Here is a 17,225-nt window from a genome sequence, read left to right as displayed (position 1 = left end):
GTGGCAGCCACCCCTCTCCCCATTTTCCCCAGGGAGGAAACACCACAGCATTCCCCAGAGGAGGACTCCAGCCTGCGTGGCTGAGACCAAAGCCAGCAGGGCTCCCACTGTGGGACTGTGGTGGTGACAAGGACCCGGCCATGCTGGTGACAAGTACTGGAGGGCTCTCAGCCCCCCCAACAGCTGCATTCCTCCTGAACCTGTTTGGCAGGGCTCTGTGCAGGCGCCAAAAAAAAAGGCATCCGGGCTGGGCTTTTCCTGGTCATGCCCTGCTTCACTCCAGTGCCGAGTCAACAAGGAGTAGGAAGGGTTTTCTGGAGCCTGGTGCCCCCCAAAGTCACCCACGGCTCCCAGTGCCAATGGTGCCCCCCAGTTTCTCAGCCCCCAGCAGGGATCCTGCAGCAGGTTGGGAAGGGGAAGAAAGAGGAGGCAGAAACAAGTGAAAAATGACCCAATTTAATGCCAAAGCCCCCTCAAGCTCCGTGGTTCCGGGAGCCCCTGGTGGCCCCTCCAGCCCCCGTGTCTGTGCAGCCCCTGGGGCCCCGGGCTGAGCGCACCCCCGGCTCACCCCGGCTCACCCCGGCTCACCCCCGGCTCACCCCCGGCTCACCCCCGGCTCACCCCCGGCTCACCCCCGGCTCACCCCGGCACAAGGAGCTCTCCGAGGCACCCGGCCCCTTCCTCAGCTCCGCCGGCACCAGCCGCGTCCCACCGCCCCCAGCCCCGCCCCGAGCCCTTAGGGAGGCGCCCTGAAGAAAACCATCCTGGTGGAGTAGACCAGATCCACCAAGTAGGCGATGAGGTTGAAGATGGTGAGGAAGGTGATCCCCAGGTTCTTGTTCCACCCGCAGTCTGGGCCGCAGGAATCGGGGCGGCCCCGGCCCCCCAAGCTGTAGAGGGGCCACACGACCATGGCAGTGAGGTACATCAGCAGGGCCAGCGCGTTGTAGCCCACCAGCACCTTCTCCAGCGGGCAGGGGATGTAGGTGAGGCAGCGGCCGATGGTGAAGATGATGATGAGGAGGGTGAAGATGAAGCAGAGGGAGTAGACAGCCACGCACCACATCAGGCCAGATCGCCCAGTGTATTCACCCTTGTCCAGCAGGGAGAAGATCAGGCAAGCCACGTAGGCTTCAAAGACCTTGAGGAGCCCGGGCACGGTGGAGAGGAAGCTGCTGATGTCGCCGGGCTTGGCGCGGGTCAGCGACACCTCGAGGGCGTAGGCGACGAAGCAGAGGCAGGAGGAGGTGGTGGCCACGGCCTGCCGGGCACACTGGCTGCTGCTGCAGGGGCTCTTGATGAACGTGGCAGGGAACACCACCGAGGAGGTGAAGACCATCAGAGCGGCCAGCATGGAGAAAGCCGAGGTGAAGTCATCCCAGGAGAGCGGCAGCAGCGGGTAGAGCTCCAGCAGCTCCAGCAGCAGCACCAGCAGCGTCACGGCGAAGCAGAAGCACCAGGTGAACATGCACCACGTCCCGTAGGGACTCCTGAAGTCCCCGGTGGAGGCCACCAGGCTGAAGGAGAGGCAGGACAGCACCACGGCGAGGAGGCGGGCGATGCCCACCCAGGAGGTGAGGGCGCGCAGGTTCAGCGTGGCCATGGCGCGGCCACTCTGCCCGCTGGGCGCTGCCCGCAGCCGCTCTTATCCGGGGCTGGGCAGGAGGGCAGAGCCGCCAGCCCCCCCGAGCCGCCCGTGCCAAGGACCCCCGGCTCTGCTGCCGCTGCCGCCACGCCGCTGGCTGCCGGGGCTGGTGGATCATTAACGCGGGGCCGGGCAAAGGGCGGGGACGGCGGGGCCGGGGCGGGCAGGGAGCCGCCGTGTGCCACCGTGTGCCAGCGCCCTGGCAGCGAGCCGCAGCCCTGCCCGCGACAGGAGGTACAAAAGGGCCTTTCATGCACCCCTGGAGTACCGGGGGGCACCCCCACACTGTGACAGGTGGCAGGGCTTGGCAGCCCTGGGGCAGCACCCACTGGGTCACCCTGAGGGGTTTAGGGGCTGCACCCATGCAGTGCCCCTGGCACACACAGCTGGGTGTAGCCCCTTCACACCCCTGCAGGCGACACCTCCACACCCCTCCGGCACCTCCGCTCCCCTCCCGGCACCTCCAGCACCCGATAAGCGGCTCAAAGTCCAGCTGTGCCAGCTGCCTGGCTGGGGAGGGTGGGTGAGGTGGCCAGGGGAGGGCATCTGCAACCCGGGCACACCCCACAGGCAGCCCCTCCCCTTCCCCAGCCTGCCCGGGGGCCACAGCAGCCAGGGCAGCACAGGAGGGCGGTGGCACATCAAAACTTGGGAGTCCAGCAGGAGGGCGAAGGCTGAAGGCTCTGGATTAACCTTTAATGTCACACAGGGTCCGGGGGTCTGTGCCCATGGCAGAGCTTGGGGATGAGGGACCCATGTCAGGGCAGGTGGGCACTCCTGGGGGGGCTCTTCACCCCAGGCAGGTTCCTGGCACAGCCATGGTTGGCAGGGGTGGGCACTGCCATGGGTGCAGCGGTGCTCTGGGGGCACAGGGTGGCTCAGAGGTGGCTGCTGGCCTCGCCCTTGGCGGGCAGCCCGTTGAGGGGGCCCAGCCCCGGCCGGTTGCTCTCGTTCAGCCGCCGCACGCGGTAACTCTCGTAGTGGACGTTGTGGGTGATGTCCTTCAGGTCCTGCAGGTGTGACCTGCCCGGGGTGGCACGGGGAGGAAGGGCATCATGTCACTGTGCCCCCCACCCTGCTGTCACCCCGGGGGGGGTGCAGCACTCCCAGCCCTGTCCCCTCTCACCGGATCAGCAGGTCCTGCAGCAGGGGGAACTCGCAGTGGGCCGGGTTCTCCACTGCAAGGCAAGGCAGAGGGGCAGCGTTGGCAGGAGGGCTCGCTGGCACTGGGATGCTCTGGGTGCCACCAGAGCCCAGCACAGCTCTGTGCCACCTGCCATGGCCTGGCACCCCCCCAGGCGAGGACACACCGTGGGTGCAGGGCCTGGGGGTGAGGGGCTCTGCTCACCTTCGATGATGCCCCACTTGGTCTTGCGGCCCAGCACCCGCTTGCCATTCACCTGGTGCTCCTGGTCTGCCCCCACCACGGCGAAGGGAATCTTCTCCTGCCAGCAGAGGCTGTGCTCGCCCTCGGTGTCCCCTGGGGTCCCCAGGGTCCCTGTGCCCCACCCTGCCCCCCAGGATGGTCCCTCAGCCCCAGGACCCCGGCACTCACACGAATCCTGTTGTTCAGTGCCCTGTCCTCGGGGTCCTGGTCGAAGTCCTCCTGCGGGTACACGCTGATGGCGTGGGTCCTCAGGTCCTCCTGGATCTGGGGGACACAGGGCTTGAGCCAGGCTGGGGGGGACATGGGGCAGCCCAGGAGCCCCCTGGGGAGCTGTCCTCACCCTCTGCTTGAATTCTGCCCGTTCCTCCAGGGTGAGCGTGTCGGCCTTGGCGATCACCGGCACCACGTTGACGATCTTGCTGAGCCGCCGCATGAACTCCAGGTCCAGCGGGCGCAGCCTGGCAAGGGCCAGCGTCACTCCAGGCTGTGCCCACCCCTGTCACTGCGGGGTGACCCCACCGCTACCACGGCAGGTCACTCTGAGGTGACCCCAGCACTATCACCCTGAGGGACCTTCCCCACAACCTCCCCGTGTTGATACCCTATCTCTGTCACCCTGGGGTGACCCCACCATCATCATCCCAGGGTGACACAACCACCCCACAGTGACCACCCCGCCACTGTCACCATGGGGTGACCACACCACGACCACTCCAGAGTCACCCTGAGGTGCCTCCACCACCATCACCTCAGGATGGGGTTATCACCCCAGACTCCACCACCATCACTTCAGGATGGGGTTATCACCCTAGACACCACCACCATCACCTCAGGATGGGGTTATCACCCCAGACACCACCACCATCACCTCAGGGTGGGGTTATCACCCCAGACACCACCACCATCACCTCAGGATGGGTTTATCACCCCAGACTCCACCACCATCACTTCAGGGTGGGTTTATCACCCCAGACTCCACCACCATCACCTCAGGGTGGGGTTATCACCCCAGACTCCACCACCATCACCTCAGGGTGGGGTTATCACCCCAGACTCCACCACCATCACCTCAGGGTGGGGTTATATCCCCAGACTCCACCACCATCACCTCAGGGTGGGGTTATCACCCCAGACACCACCACCATCACCTCAGGGTGGGGTTATCACCCCAGACTCCACCACCATCACCTCAGGGTGACCCCACCACTGTCATCCCAGGGTGGCACAACCACCCCATGATGACCCTATCACCTGTGGGTGCTGTGAGCGGGGGCCACTCACCAGTGACCTGTGGGGGGCACAAAGTAGACACATCCATGGACTCGGGTGTCCGGGATCTTCCTCTTGCGGGTGATGAGGATCTCCTCCCGCAGGTACCTCTCGTACTGCTCGTTGATGTATTTGATGATGGGGTCCCAGCTGAGGATGAGGAGTTGAGGGACAGCAGCTGAGCTCAACGCCCACCACAAACTGCCAGCCAGGGAGCTGGGCTCCTGCTCCCCATGGTGTCCTACCAGTTGTCATTGTTGATCTGGTCCCCAAAGCCTGGCGTGTCGGTCACCGTCAGCTTCATCTTCACCCCCTTCTCCTGGATGACTGTGGGGCACAGGTGGGTCAGGGGGAGGGAACATTGGGGAAAAGCAGGGGAGCAAGCATGGGGGATGGTTTGAGGCTGTGAACACAGCTTCAGACCCCAGCCCAGCCCCCTGCTTCTGCCGAGGGCTGGTGGGAGGTGATGGTGACCATGGTGGTGACCTTACTGTGGGTGATGGACTGCAGCTGCACAGTTTTGGGAATGCGTTCCTCGTGGCCGGGCTGCGAGGATTTGCGGCTCACCTTGGACTTGAAGAGGGTGTTCACCATGGTGGACTTCCCCAGCCCGCTCTGCCCTGAGGGGACACCAGCACCTCTGGTTTGTCCCCCAGGGCAGTAACATCTCCATATCCCCTTGGGAGCAACCAGAGTTTGGGATAACTCTGCTTTTTCCCCAAATAAATTTCTTCCCCAAGGCAATAACCTCTTGGTATCTACTTGGGAGCAACCAGAGTTTGGGGTAACTTTGCTTTATCCCCAAATAAATTTCTTCCCCAAGGCAATAACCCCTTGGTATCTACTTGGGACCATCCCAGAGGTTGGGACAGCCCATTTTATCCCAGGAATAAATTTGTTCCCCAAGGTAACAACCCCTGGTACACATCTGGGAGCATCCCAGATTGGGCTAGTCTGGTTTATCTTCCAAACAAATTCATTCCCCAAGGCGACAGCCCCTCAAAATCCATTTGGGAGCATCTCAGAGGCTGAGATGAGCTCACCTACCAGCATTACTATGCTATGCAGTATGGGATATTACTCATTTTCGATTGTTTGCTACTTAAATCAGTTAAATTTCCTTAGAATCCCTTAAAAGCATGATTTCTCCTGGCATGGTGGAATCGGAGCCAGTATTCCCACCCCACCCAGGAGCAAATCCCCCGCCCGGCGCTCACCCACAACCATGATGTTGAACTCAAAGCCTGTCTTCATGGTTTTGATTTTCATCTGGTCGAGCACGGCTTCGATTCCCACGTATCCGAAGAGCTGGCAGCCCACGGGGCCGGGCGCCATGGAGAGGGGCACCGCCCCCTCCTCCTCCTCCTCCTCCTCCTCCTGCTGCTCCGGCACGGCCGGCGGCTCCATGCTGCGCTCCTCGGGCTCCAGGCTGCTCCCTGCACCGCGGGATGGGCAAAGCGGTGAGCCTGGAGCCCGGGTGCCCACCCCTCCGTGCCCACCCCTCGGTGCCCACCCTCGGTGCCAGCCCTGCGCCGGCAGCGTTGCCCCGGCAGCGGCGGTGGCGGCGGGCACGCAGCCCCGGCACATTCCCGGGCGCCGGTGAGGCCGGGCATGGCAACGGGGGCACGGCACCCCCGCGCCAGGCTCCGGGCAGGTGCCAGGGGCATCTTTGTGGTGGTCGTGCCACCGGACCCCGCGGTGCCACCGGCTGCCCTGCGATCGTCGGGCACCGCGGCCGTGCCCGGCACCTTCTGCCCAGCCCACGCGGTCACCGGGCACCGCTCCGGCCCCGGGGCAGGCTGTGCCACCCCACAGCGCACCCACGCTGCGCCCCGGCACTGGGCACGGGGGCACCGCGGGTGCAGCGCAATCCCCGGCACAACCCGACCCCCAGGGACACGCGGGGTTTGCCCGGGCACGGTGCCCGGAGCGTGCCCCACACCGGGGCCACCGGAGCGCCGTGCCCGCCCCAGCCCTTTGTGCGGCAGCCCCAAATCCCCTTCCTCCTCCTCCTCCTCCTCCTCCTGCTGCCTCCCAGCCCGGCCATTGTTCGGGTCCTACCTCGGCGCCGCGGTGCCCTCGCTCAGCGCCCGCTACGGCCGGGGGGGTCCCGGGGGTGCCACCCGCGCCCCCATCGCCGCCGCAGCCCGGCCCCTTCCCTCCCTTCCCTTCCCTTCGCTCCGAGCTCCCGGCTGGCACCAGCCCCGCTCCGCCGAGGCTGCGGCTCCCACGCATGACCAGCATGGCAATGCCCGCCCCCCGCAGCCCCCTCCCCAGCGCGGCCGAGCCCCTGCGCCCGCTCTGCCGATCGCCTGGGGGCGGGGAGGCTGTGCCAGCCCGGCTGTGCCAACCCGGCTGTGCCCACCCAGCTGTGCCAACCCGGCTGTGGCAGCCCGGCAGTGCCAGCCCGGCAGTGCCAACCTGGCTGTGTCAACGCGGCTGTGCCAACCTGGCTGTGCCCACCCGGCTGTGCCAGCCCGGCAGTGCCCACCCGGCTGTGGAAACACGGCTGTGCCAACCCGGCGTGCCAACCCGGCTGTGCCCACCCGGCTGTGGCAGCCCGGCAGTGCCCACCCGGCTGTGCCCACCCGGCTGTGCCAACCTGGCTGTGCCCACCCGGCGGTGCCAGCCCGGCTGTGCCAACCCGGCTGTGCCCACCCGGCAGTGCCAACCCGGCTGTGCCCACCCGGCAGTGCCCACCCGGCTGTGCCAACCCGGCTGTGGAAACACGGCTGTGCCCACCCGGCTGTGCCAACCCGGCAGTGCCCACCCGGCTGTGCCAACCTGGCTGTGCCCACCCGGCTGTGCCCACCCGGCTGTGCCAACCCGGCAGTGCCCACCCGGCAGTGCCAACCCGGCTGTGCCCACCCGGCTGTGCCAACCTGGCTGTGCCAACCCGGCAGTGCCAACGCGGCTGTGCCCACCCGGCTATGCCCACCCTGTGCCGGACCAGCACGGACGGGGACCCCTCCCACGGCACAGGACACCCCCAATCCTCGCTTTGTCCCCCTCACCCCGTGGCCCTGACTGCGAGCGGGAGTGCTCGGCCGTGGGCACGATCCCCACTGGCACCCGCGGACCGCCCCGCGCTGTCTGTGCCCCCCGCCCTCCCCAGCAGCCCCTGTGCCCGGCGGGGTGGGACAGGGGGTGGTGGCCCTGCCACCCGCCCCACTGCCGCAGTGCCCCACGGCGCTTGCGTCCCCCCACGCCGCAGCCTCCCCCGCGTGTGCCAGCCGGCGCTTGGCACCGGCGGGGCTGGAGCGGCAGCTTGCGATGGCCCAGGCTGCGAGGGACCTGCTGAGACCGTGTCCGTGTGCCACGCAGCCAGGGCACAAGGGACATGTGGGCAGGGCCCGGCCTGAGCCAGCCCGGGCGCCCGGAGATGATGGAGATGAACACCCCCATTGCCATGGCAACGGCATCCCGGCGTGGGAGCCACCCGCACCCTGTGCCCACCGGGTGCCAGAGGGATGGCAGGCTTGGGGACAGCGCTGTCGCATGTCCCAGCTGTCCCTGCGCCCCCTGGCTCGGGGTGTTCCTCGGAAGTGGTGAAACAGCCGCGGATTTCCTGGTGACAGCGGCGACACCCGGCCGGGGGGCTGGGGAGGGCGGGATGCCCATCCCAGCGGGGATCCACCCACCCAGCACCGACCGTGCCAACAGGGTGCTGCTCCACAGGCTGGCAGCGACGGCGGGTGGGAGGCGCCCAGCACGGAGAGGAGCCCGACAGCTACGGCAGCCCTCACCCCAGAGAGACATCACCCCTGTGCCCCCATCCCTGCCAGCCTTGGCAGCTGCCAGGACACATCCAGAGCCAAGTGGTGCAGCCTCTGGGGCCATCCAGGGTACTGGGCACTGCAGGAGGGAGCACTGGGATGGGATATCCTGGGTTTTGGGATATCCCGGGTGCTGGGCATTGCAGGAGGGAGCACTGGGATGGGATATCCCTGGTACTGGGCACTGCAGGCACTGGGATATCCCGGGCACAGGGCACTGCAGGAAGGAGCAGTGGGATGGGATATCCTGGGTTCTGGGATATCCCGGGTACTGGGCACTGCAGGCACTGGGATATCCCGGGCGCTGGGCACTGCAGGAGGGAGCACTGGGATATCCTGGCACTGCAGGAGGGAGCACTGGGATGGGATATCCTGGGTTCTGGGCACTGCAGGAGGGAGCACTGGGATATCCCGGCACTGCAGGAAGGAGCAGTGGGATGGGATATCCTGGGTTCTGGGACATCCCGGGCGCAGGAGGGAGCAGGTGGGATTTGGTGCTTGTCCCCCCCAGCTCCCCAGGGTGGTCCCTGGGGTGCAGCCCCCACAGAGGGGCTCAGCCACTGCCCTGTGCCCTGCCAGGACACAGCCACAGCCAGAGGGCACATCTGGGGTGACACTGGGAGCTGCACCCCCCGCTGCCACCCCCAGGGTCCGGAGCCCCCCGTGGCCCTGCCCTCGGTGCCCAAAGCCCCGCTGGCAATGGGCAGCAGCCCGGCAGCCACGTGGGAGCTCTCGGCATCCCCAGGGAGCCCCGGGGCAAATGGCTCCTGCAGCCAGACCTGTTCCAGGACTCATCACGGATGCTCTTATTTTCCAGACAGGGACAAGTAATCCCGGGTCCGTGGTCTGTCCTCCATGGATTTTAATTACCGATGCAGGGTTAATTGGCCAGTTCCCCGGGAAGCCTGTAATAAAGCTTCTAGGGTGGAGGGTGCTGGGAAAGGATGAGCTGGGACAGGAGCTCCCTGGCCGGCTGCTCACCACTGCTCCAGACCTATCCCGGGCACGGGATGGGGAGAGCCAGCTCTGGCTCCAGCACAGGGGAGCTGATCCCCCTGGCACAGGGATGGAGGTTTTGGGCATGCACCCACCACCCTGGCACCCCACAGCTCAGATCCGACCCAGAAACACCAGCGCCTCTCCCAGTGCCGCACACGACCTCGGGGGACAGAGGTGACAGTCCCCATGTGCAGCCAGACTCGGAGCCAGCCCGTCCATCTGGCCCTGGGAGCCGCGGGACGGGCTGGGGTGGCTGGGGACGGACGGGGAGCAGAAGCAGAAGTGAAGCATCGAGCGAAACCCCGCGCCTGCAGCGCTGCTGGGGACAGGGGACAAGGGACAGGGACGAGTCACCCGGCCCCTGTGCCCGCACACCCCCTGCCCGCTGCCACCGCGCCATCCCTACCTGAGCCGGGGCTGCTGCCGCCGAGAGCCGGACACCGGGGCCAAATGGCTCCTGGGGTGCGAGGCAGAGGGCGGCTGCTGCCCACGGCTCCTCCTCCGCTCCTCCTCCTCCTCGCCCCGGGCCCTGCGTGGGCGACCCGGCGTGGAAGTGAAATGCGAAATGCGGCGGCTCGCTGGGAGCTTCCTCCTGCGGGGCTCCCTCCTGCGGGACCCACCGCGCCTCGGTGCCCAGCGGCTGGGGGCCGGGCTGGCCTCCCGGGAGAGGAAACCGCACGATCCCACCTCTTCCTGGCACAGAACCCGCCGTGCCCAGCAGCGCCTGCCAGCCCCCTGCCAGCCCCGGGCCATCTGCAGGGCAGCCGGTGCCACCCGCTGCCCGCTGGCTCCGTGTGCCCCCAGCCTGGGCACGGCTGCCGGCCACCAACACGGCTCTGGCCTGAGCGTGTCCCCTCATCGCCCCGGCTCCGTGTCCCCATTTCCCTGTCACCCCAGCTTGCTCTTGAGCGCTGTGTCCCTGTCACAGCCCTGAGCGCTGTCCCTTGTCTCCCTGTGACCCTGGCTTGGCCCCGAGCACCGTGTCCCCATGACCCCAGCTCAGCCCTGAGCACGACTGCATCACCACAGCTTGGTCCTGTGTCCTTGTCACCTCCTCTTAGCCCTCAGCACTTTCCCTTGGTGCCCCCATCAGCCCGGCTTGGCCCCAAGTACAGCGTCCCCATGTCCCTGTCACCTCGGCATCACCCCAACTGCTGTCCTTTGTGTCCCCATGACCTGTGTCAGCATTGTCCCTCAGTGTCCCCATCACCTGTCTCACCTCGAGCTCTGTTCCCCCATGTCCCTGTCACCTTGGCACTGCCCAACTGCTGTCCTTTGGGTCCCCATCACTCCTGACAGCCCTGAACACCACATCCTTGTCCCCATCACCTCTCAGCCCTGAGCGCTGTCCCTCAGTGTCCCCATCACCTCTCAGCCCTGAGCACTGTCCCTCAGTGTCCCCATCACCTCTCAGCCCTGAGCATTGTCCCTCAGTGTCCCCATCACCTCTCAGCCCTGAGCATTGTCCCTCAGTGTCCCCATCACCTGTCTCAGCCCTGAGCATTGTCCCTCAGTGTCCCCATCACCTCTCAGCCCTGAGCACTGTCCTTCAGTGTCCCCACCACCTCTCAGCCCTGAGCATTGTCCCTCAGTGTCCCCATCACCTCTCAGCCCTGAGCACTGTCCCTCAGTGTCCCCATCACTCAGCTTAGCCCTGAGCACTGTCCCTCAGTGTCCCCATCACCTGTGTCAGCCCTGAGCATTGTCCCTCAGTGTCCCCATCACCTCTCAGCCCTGAGCACTGTCCCTCAGTGTCCCCATCACCTGTGTCAGCCCTGAGCATTGTCCCTCAGTGTCCCCATCACCTCTCAGCCCTGACCACTGTCCCTCAGTGTCCCCATCACTCAGCTCAGCCCTGAGCATTGTCCCTCAGTGTCCCCATCATGTGTCTCAGCCCTGAGCACTGTCCTTCAGTGTCCCCATCACCTCTCAGCCCTGAGCACTGTCCCTCAGTGTCCCCATCACCTCTCAGCCCTGAGCACTGTCCCTCAGTGTCCCCATCACTCAGCTCAGCCCTGAGCATTGTCCCTCAGCGTCCCCATCACCTCTCAGCCCTGAGCGCTGTCCCTCAGTGTCCCCATCACCTGTCTCACCTCGGGCTCTGTTGCCCCGTGTCCCCATGACCCGGGCTGTCCCCAGCCCCATCCCTGGCCCGGGGAGCCGCGGGCAGCCGGGCTGGCTGGGCAGCAGGGCCAGGGGCATTGCTGGGGATGATTCAGAGCAGATGTATGGATGCCTTCGCCGCGTCAGTACTTAGGGCCCGGCCACGGCGGCTCCGCGACAGCAGCGAGACGGGCAAAGAGCCCCGAGCACCCAGCCAAGGAGCAGCGGCAGCCGCGTCCCGGCCCGCCCGGCGCCCTCCGGAGCAGCCGCTGGGCAAAGGGACACTTGGGGCCCGGGCACGGGCACGGGGCTGGCACGGCGGGAGCCGAGGGCACGGGAGCGGCGCCGGGATCCGGGCAGCGCTGCCCGCGGCACCGGGCGCACGCCGAGCACGCCCCGCTCCGCCTGGCCCCCCGCCACCCGCCGAGGCCCGCGGGGAGGGAGGAACAGGATCCAGCCCCGTGCCAAGCCGCGAGGGATGCGAGGGGAAGAAAGCGCTGGACGCGGGACAAGATCGGGCGATAGGCGGGCGGCACGCGCGGGGCTCACGGGCCGCTCCAGCGCCGGGCGGGCCGGGAGCGCCGCCAGCACCGCGGGGACGGGCGGGCCGGGAGCGCCGCCAGCTCCGCTCGGCTCCACAGCTCCGCTCGGCACGGGGAGCGGCGGGCGGCCCGTCCCCAAAGCCGCCCTCACCGCTCGCTCCTCCCGCATCGGCTCCTGCGCCCGCCGAGGGGGACAGAGGGACGGGGACAGCAACGAGTCCTACCGTGCTCCGGCGTCGCCGCTGCCCCGCTGCCGTCCGCAGGCTCGCCGGGAGCCGCTGCCACCACGCGGGGTCCCCGCGGTGCCGCCTGCCCGGCGCTGGGGAGGGGGCCCGGGGCCGGCAGCAGCACCAGCGCCCCCGGGAAGGCGGGCTGGGAGCTCACCTGCACCGTCTGAGGCTGCGACACCAGCCTGAAGGTGGCGGCCTGGGGGGCTGGCAGCGCTGGCAGCGCCCCTGCCCTGCCCTCAGCCGCCTCCCCCGGTGCCCAGGGCTGGGCAGGGACTCGGCGGGACGGGCTGGGGCTGAGGGGGACCCTGCGCTGGGGCTGGCACACCGCGCGGGGAGCCGGGGGCAGCCCCGGGGCCGTCTCTGCGCCGTCGTACGGGGGCAGGGCGGAGGAGGAGGAGGATGAGGAGGAAGGCTGCTGGGTGCGAGGCTGCGGTGCAGAGCTCTGTGCGCCCCAGGGCTGCGTCCCCAGGCCCGGCTCCTCGGCGATGTGCAGGTCCAGCGCCGGCAGGGAGCCGTGGCTGGCGGCGGCCCCGCGGAGGGGATGGTCCAGCTCCACCGGGAACACGCTGCCGTGGGACGGGACCTTCTTCAGGCCGGGGCTGGACACCGGGGGGCTGCCCGGGGGCTGGGGGGGCCCGGTGGGCGCGGGGCTCTCCAGGCTGGAGGAGGAGCTGCGCTGGCTCTCCCCGTCGCTGCCCGGGCCCGCGGCCGAGGCCTGGCGGCTCTGGAAGGAGGCGGCGCGGGCGATGCCGGTGCCGCCGGTGCCGTTGGCTCTGCCGGCGGCCGGGCCGGTGCCGAGGCGGGTCCGCAGCACGGGGCTGGGCACGGGGCCCAGGCGGGGCGGGTGGCCGGGCTGCAGGGGCTGGTGGCTCTCGCCTGGGGACAGCAATGAGCCGGGGGCCTCGTCCCCATCTTCTGCCTCAAACGACTTCTTGAGCGCTGGGGACAGAGAGAGAGAGATGGTGGCACCGGAGTGGTCCCCGATGGCACCCGTGCCCTGCCCTGCCCCACGTGTGTCCCCCCATCACCCAGAGGTGCCCCTGATGGTGAGCCCGTCCCACCGAGGACCCCGGCCCGGCGCCAGCTCCTCCCCAGCCCCGCTGTCCCCGAGGGTTTATCATTGTTCCCCGGTCGATCTGGCCGGTGCTGCCGGCTCCCCTCGCAGCACACTGCCCGCTTTATTCCCCCTGAAAGGGATCCGGCCGAGTAACCGGATCCCCGCCTGACCCTCTCCCCTCTCCCCCTGCATCCCTCCCGGCAGCCGGGGAGGATTCCTGCCCTTTCCCGGCCCTTAACCCTGCAGCCCGCTGGCGGCAGCGCCATCGCCCCGCTCGGGGACTGTCACATCCCGCTCTGCTGCTGCTGCTGCGCCTCCCACGGGCCCTGGCACAGCCCCGGTGCCAACATCCCCACACGGGCCCTCGGCTCCCCGGGGCTGCAGAGCTCCCGCAGGGCCGCTCCGGGTGGCACCGACCCCACGGGGGGACCCCGTGAAGCCCCCGCGGTGCAGCCGCCCCCTCCTTGCCCCGGGAAGCAGCCGGGACAGCGCGGGGGGCCCGGAGCCTCCCTCGCTGCCAGCGCCGAGCGGCTGCTTCCCCCGGGGGGCTCCGTGGGGGCGGCCTCGCTGCGCCCCTGCATCCTGTCCGCGTGTGCCAGCCTGCCCCGGCACCCACGGGCTGGCACCGGCCCGCCCGCACCCTCCTCTTCCTCGGTGCGGGGGCAGCGGGGGCTCAGGGTCCGTGCCTGTGCCCTCTCCTGTGCCCCGTGCCCTCCCCGGTGCCCTGTCCCCTCCCCTGTGCCCCGTGCCCTGTGCCCCGTGCCCTCCCCGGTGCCCCGTGCCCTGTGCCCCGTGCCCTCTCCTGTGCCCCGTGCCCTGTGCCCCGTGCCCTGTGCACTGTGCCCGGGGCAGGGTCAGGGTCAGGGGCCGGGGCGTGGGCGCTGCCGATCACCGCTGTCCCCAGGGCAGGGAATTGTCCGGCCCTGCCCCACCGAGGGCCACGGGGTCACGGGGCCACGACCCCCTCCCCACATCCCTGCCTGTGCTTTGTTACCGCCCAAAATGCCTCCTTTCACCCCAAACCTGCCTCTGGCTCCTGAGCCGGCCTCATCCAGGTGTGATGGGCAGCGGCAGCAACGAGGGGATGCGGGGCAAGGTGGGGGTGGCAGAGGGAGAAGGGGGGGCGGCAGGAGGTTTGGGACGGATGGGGGCTCGGGGCAATGGCAGGGGGTGCAGGTGGGGTGTCAGGAGGTGGAGATGTTGAGATGGGGTGCCAGGGGGTTTAGAGGGGTGGCAGGGTGCTCGGGGGTGCTGGGAGGTGAAGGAGGGGCGCCAGGAGGTTCAGGGGGGCTGTGGGGGTTCGGAGGGGGCTGGGGGTGTCCCCGGCAGCGGCGGGGTTAAGGTGCCCGGGGTAGGTGCACACATTCCTCCCCGGCGAGGGCAGCAGCAGCCCCCGGGTCGGGTTTCGCCTCCCCCCCCCAGCCCCCGGCCCGCGGGCAGAGCGCGCACACGCGGGAGCGCGCACGGGGACACCGCGGGCTGGGGGGTCCCGCACCTTCCCCGCAGCCTCGGCCGCCCCCCAGAGCAGCCCCGCACCCCCCGGGCCGGGGGCAGAGCAGCCCCCACGGTGCCCATTCCTGGGGTCACCCGTGTCCCCGCCATGTGCAGCCCCCGGGGGCGCCATCCCCCAACCCAGTGCCCACCCCCGGAGGGGAGCGCAGCCCCTGCGGCGCCGAGAGCTCGGGGAGCCCCCCAGGCTCCAGCTCAGCATCCCCCAAATCGCAGCCCCCACCACGCTCAGCCCACCCAGGGTCCCCAGCCCAGCAGCAGCCGAACCCCCGGACCGATCCCCAGTGCCCCCCGCTCCCCCTTGGGGACACCCAGGCCCCCCAAAAGCTCAGCCAGCAGCATCGCCCCCACAATCAGCCTCCGGGCGGGGGGAGTGCAGCCCCCACCATGCTCAGCCCTTGGGGGGCACCCCCGGCCCCGAGACCCCAGGGCAGCAGAGCCCCCCCCACCTTGGGGACACCCCAGGGACACCCCCAGGGAACCCCCGTTCCTCCCAGCCCCGAGGGGGGGTCCCGCACCTTCGAAGTCGGAGAGGATCCCGTCCAGGTGCTCCTTGACCGAGAGCCGGGCCATGGCGGGCCGGGGGGGGCCGGGGCTGCCGCCCACCCGCGACCCCCGCACGCGGAGGGGGCAGCGCGGCCGAGCCCACCGAGCCCGGCACGGGACGGGCCGGCGCCGCTGCCCTCGGCGGGAGGGGAAGGAGGAGGGGACGGGCCGGGGGAGGGGAGGGGAAAGGGAGGGGAGGGGGAGGTCCCGCCTGCGCCCCCGCCCCGGCCCGGGACCCCCCCGCTGCCCCGGGCCCGCCCCGTGCCGGGATGGGGATGGGGATGGGGATGGGGATGGGGGTGCAGCAGCCCCGAATGGGGGGCCCGGAGAGCCGGGGGGCTCCTGGCCAGGCCGGAGCGATCCCAGCAAGGCTGGGGGGGCTGGAGGATACCGGGCGCGATGGAGGTGCCGGAGAGGCGGGGAGGGACCCTGGCCAGGCTGGGGGCAGGCTCAGGGCCAGGGGGCTTCCAGCAGCCTGTCCTGCCCAGTTCTGCATCACCAGGAATCCCCAGCTTGGAGCAAGAGGAGGAAAACGCTCTGCAACAGGCAGGGCTGCTGTCGCTGGGTGTGGGGTCCTTGCTGGAGTGTCCCCCCCTCCGGTGTGACCCTGCCCGCGGCTTGTCCCCTGCTGGAGCGCCTGGAGCATCCCTGGGGCTGCGCTGGGGCTGCCCCCAAACCAGGGCTGGGGCTCTGCTCCCCCTAGCCCGGCTGCCAAGGGTTAACCCCATCCCAGCCCAGGCCCGCGGCCGGCTGCAAATGGGGAAGGGGAAGGAGCTGGAAATGCCTCCTGCACCCACAGCAATCCCTGCAGCACCCACAGCAATCTCTGCACCCAGAGCAATCCCTGCAGGACCTACAGCAATCCCTGCACCCACAGCAATCCCTGCACCCACAGCAATCCCTGCAGGACCTACAGCAATCCCTGCACCCACAGCAATCCCTGCACCCACAGCAATCCCTGCACCCACAGCAATCCCTGCAGCACCCGCAGCAATCCCTGCAGCACCCACAGCAATCCCTGCACCCACAGCAATCCCTGCAGCACCCACAGCAATCCCTGCACCCAGAGCAATCCCTGCAGCACCCACAGCAATCCCTGCAGCACCCACAGCAATCCCTGCACCCACAGCAATCCCTGCAGCACCCAGAGCAATCCCTGCACCCACAGCAATCCCTGCAGCACCCACAGCAATCCCTGCAGCACCCACAGCAATCCCTGCAGCACCCACAGCAATCCCTGCACCCACAGCAATCCCTGCAGCACCCAGAGCAATTCCTGCAGCACCCACAGCAATCCCTGCAGCACCCACAGCAATCCCTGCACCCACAGCAATCCCTGCAGCACCCACAGCAATCCCTGCACCCACAGCAATCCCTGCAGCACCCACAGCAATCCCTGCAGCACCCACAGCAATCCCTGCACCCACAGCAATCCCTGCAGCACCCACAGCAATCCCTGCACCCAGAGCAATCCATTCTGAACCCAGAGCAATCCCTGCACCCACAGCAATCCCTGCAGCACCCACAGCAATCCCTGCACCCACAGCAATCCCTGCAGCACCCACAGCAATCCCTTCCTGCCCCAGATGGGACACAGGGACACGGCCACAGAGCCCTGCTGGGCCCAGCCCTGATGTGGAGACACAGGACAGGGACCTGTGGGACATGAGGGTGGTGGCCTTGGTCATGGCCAGGCTTTGGGGATGTTCAGAAGTGTCACTGGCCCATGGAACCACAGGAATGTTGTGGTTGGGAAAGTCCTGAGATCATCAAGTCCAAGCATCCCTCAGCACTGCACACCCATGTCCCCAAGTGCCACATCAATGTCTTCAGGTGGTGACCCCACCACTGCCCTGGGCAGCTGTGCCAGTGCCTGATCACCCTTCCCATGAAAGAATATTCCCAATATCCAACCTGAACCTCCCCTGGCACAGCTTGGGGCTGTTCCCCCTTGTCCTGTCCCTGTTCCCCTGGCTGTCCCCTCCTGTCAGGAGCTGTGCAGAGCCACAAGGTCCCCCCTGAGCCTCCTTTGCTCCAGGCTGAGCCCCTTCCCAGCCCCCTCAGCCCCTCCTGGTGCTCCTGACCCTTCCCAGCTCTGTTCCCTTCTCTGGATCCCCTCCAGCCCCTCCAGGTCCCTCTGGCCATGAGTGGCCCAGACCTGT

At 68.4% G+C, this 17,225-nt stretch overlaps 2 protein-coding genes across 2 annotated transcripts; both read right to left on the bottom strand.

Moving 5' to 3' along the window:
* Positions 1-658: 658 nt before the first annotated feature.
* On the bottom strand, positions 659-2,227 carry LOC131090142 (myeloid-associated differentiation marker homolog). The gene has a single exon (XM_058035297.1). The coding sequence runs from the start codon at positions 1,601-1,603 to the stop codon at positions 737-739; it is 867 nt and encodes a 288-aa protein (XP_057891280.1). The 5' UTR covers positions 1,604-2,227; the 3' UTR covers positions 659-736.
* Positions 2,228-2,327: 100 nt separating this feature from the next.
* SEPTIN12 (septin 12) lies at positions 2,328-6,462 on the bottom strand. Its single transcript, XM_058035288.1, has 10 exons — positions 6,363-6,462; positions 5,519-5,737; positions 4,793-4,921; positions 4,547-4,628; positions 4,314-4,451; positions 3,373-3,490; positions 3,201-3,296; positions 2,994-3,090; positions 2,772-2,823; positions 2,328-2,668 (listed from the first exon to the last, which is right to left on the bottom strand). The coding sequence occupies exons 2-10, from the start codon at positions 5,706-5,708 to the stop codon at positions 2,524-2,526; spliced, it is 1,047 nt and encodes a 348-aa protein (XP_057891271.1). The 5' UTR covers positions 5,709-5,737; positions 6,363-6,462; the 3' UTR covers positions 2,328-2,523.
* Between the last annotated feature and the right edge of the window lie 10,763 nt (positions 6,463-17,225).

The sequence above is a fragment of the Melospiza georgiana genome, chromosome 16 (genome assembly GCF_028018845.1).
Source record: "Melospiza georgiana isolate bMelGeo1 chromosome 16, bMelGeo1.pri, whole genome shotgun sequence".
NCBI classification, from domain to species: domain Eukaryota; kingdom Metazoa; phylum Chordata; class Aves; order Passeriformes; family Passerellidae; genus Melospiza; species Melospiza georgiana.
Note: the sequence above shows the minus strand (reverse complement) of the source record. Positions and strands in the feature narration are given on the sequence as shown.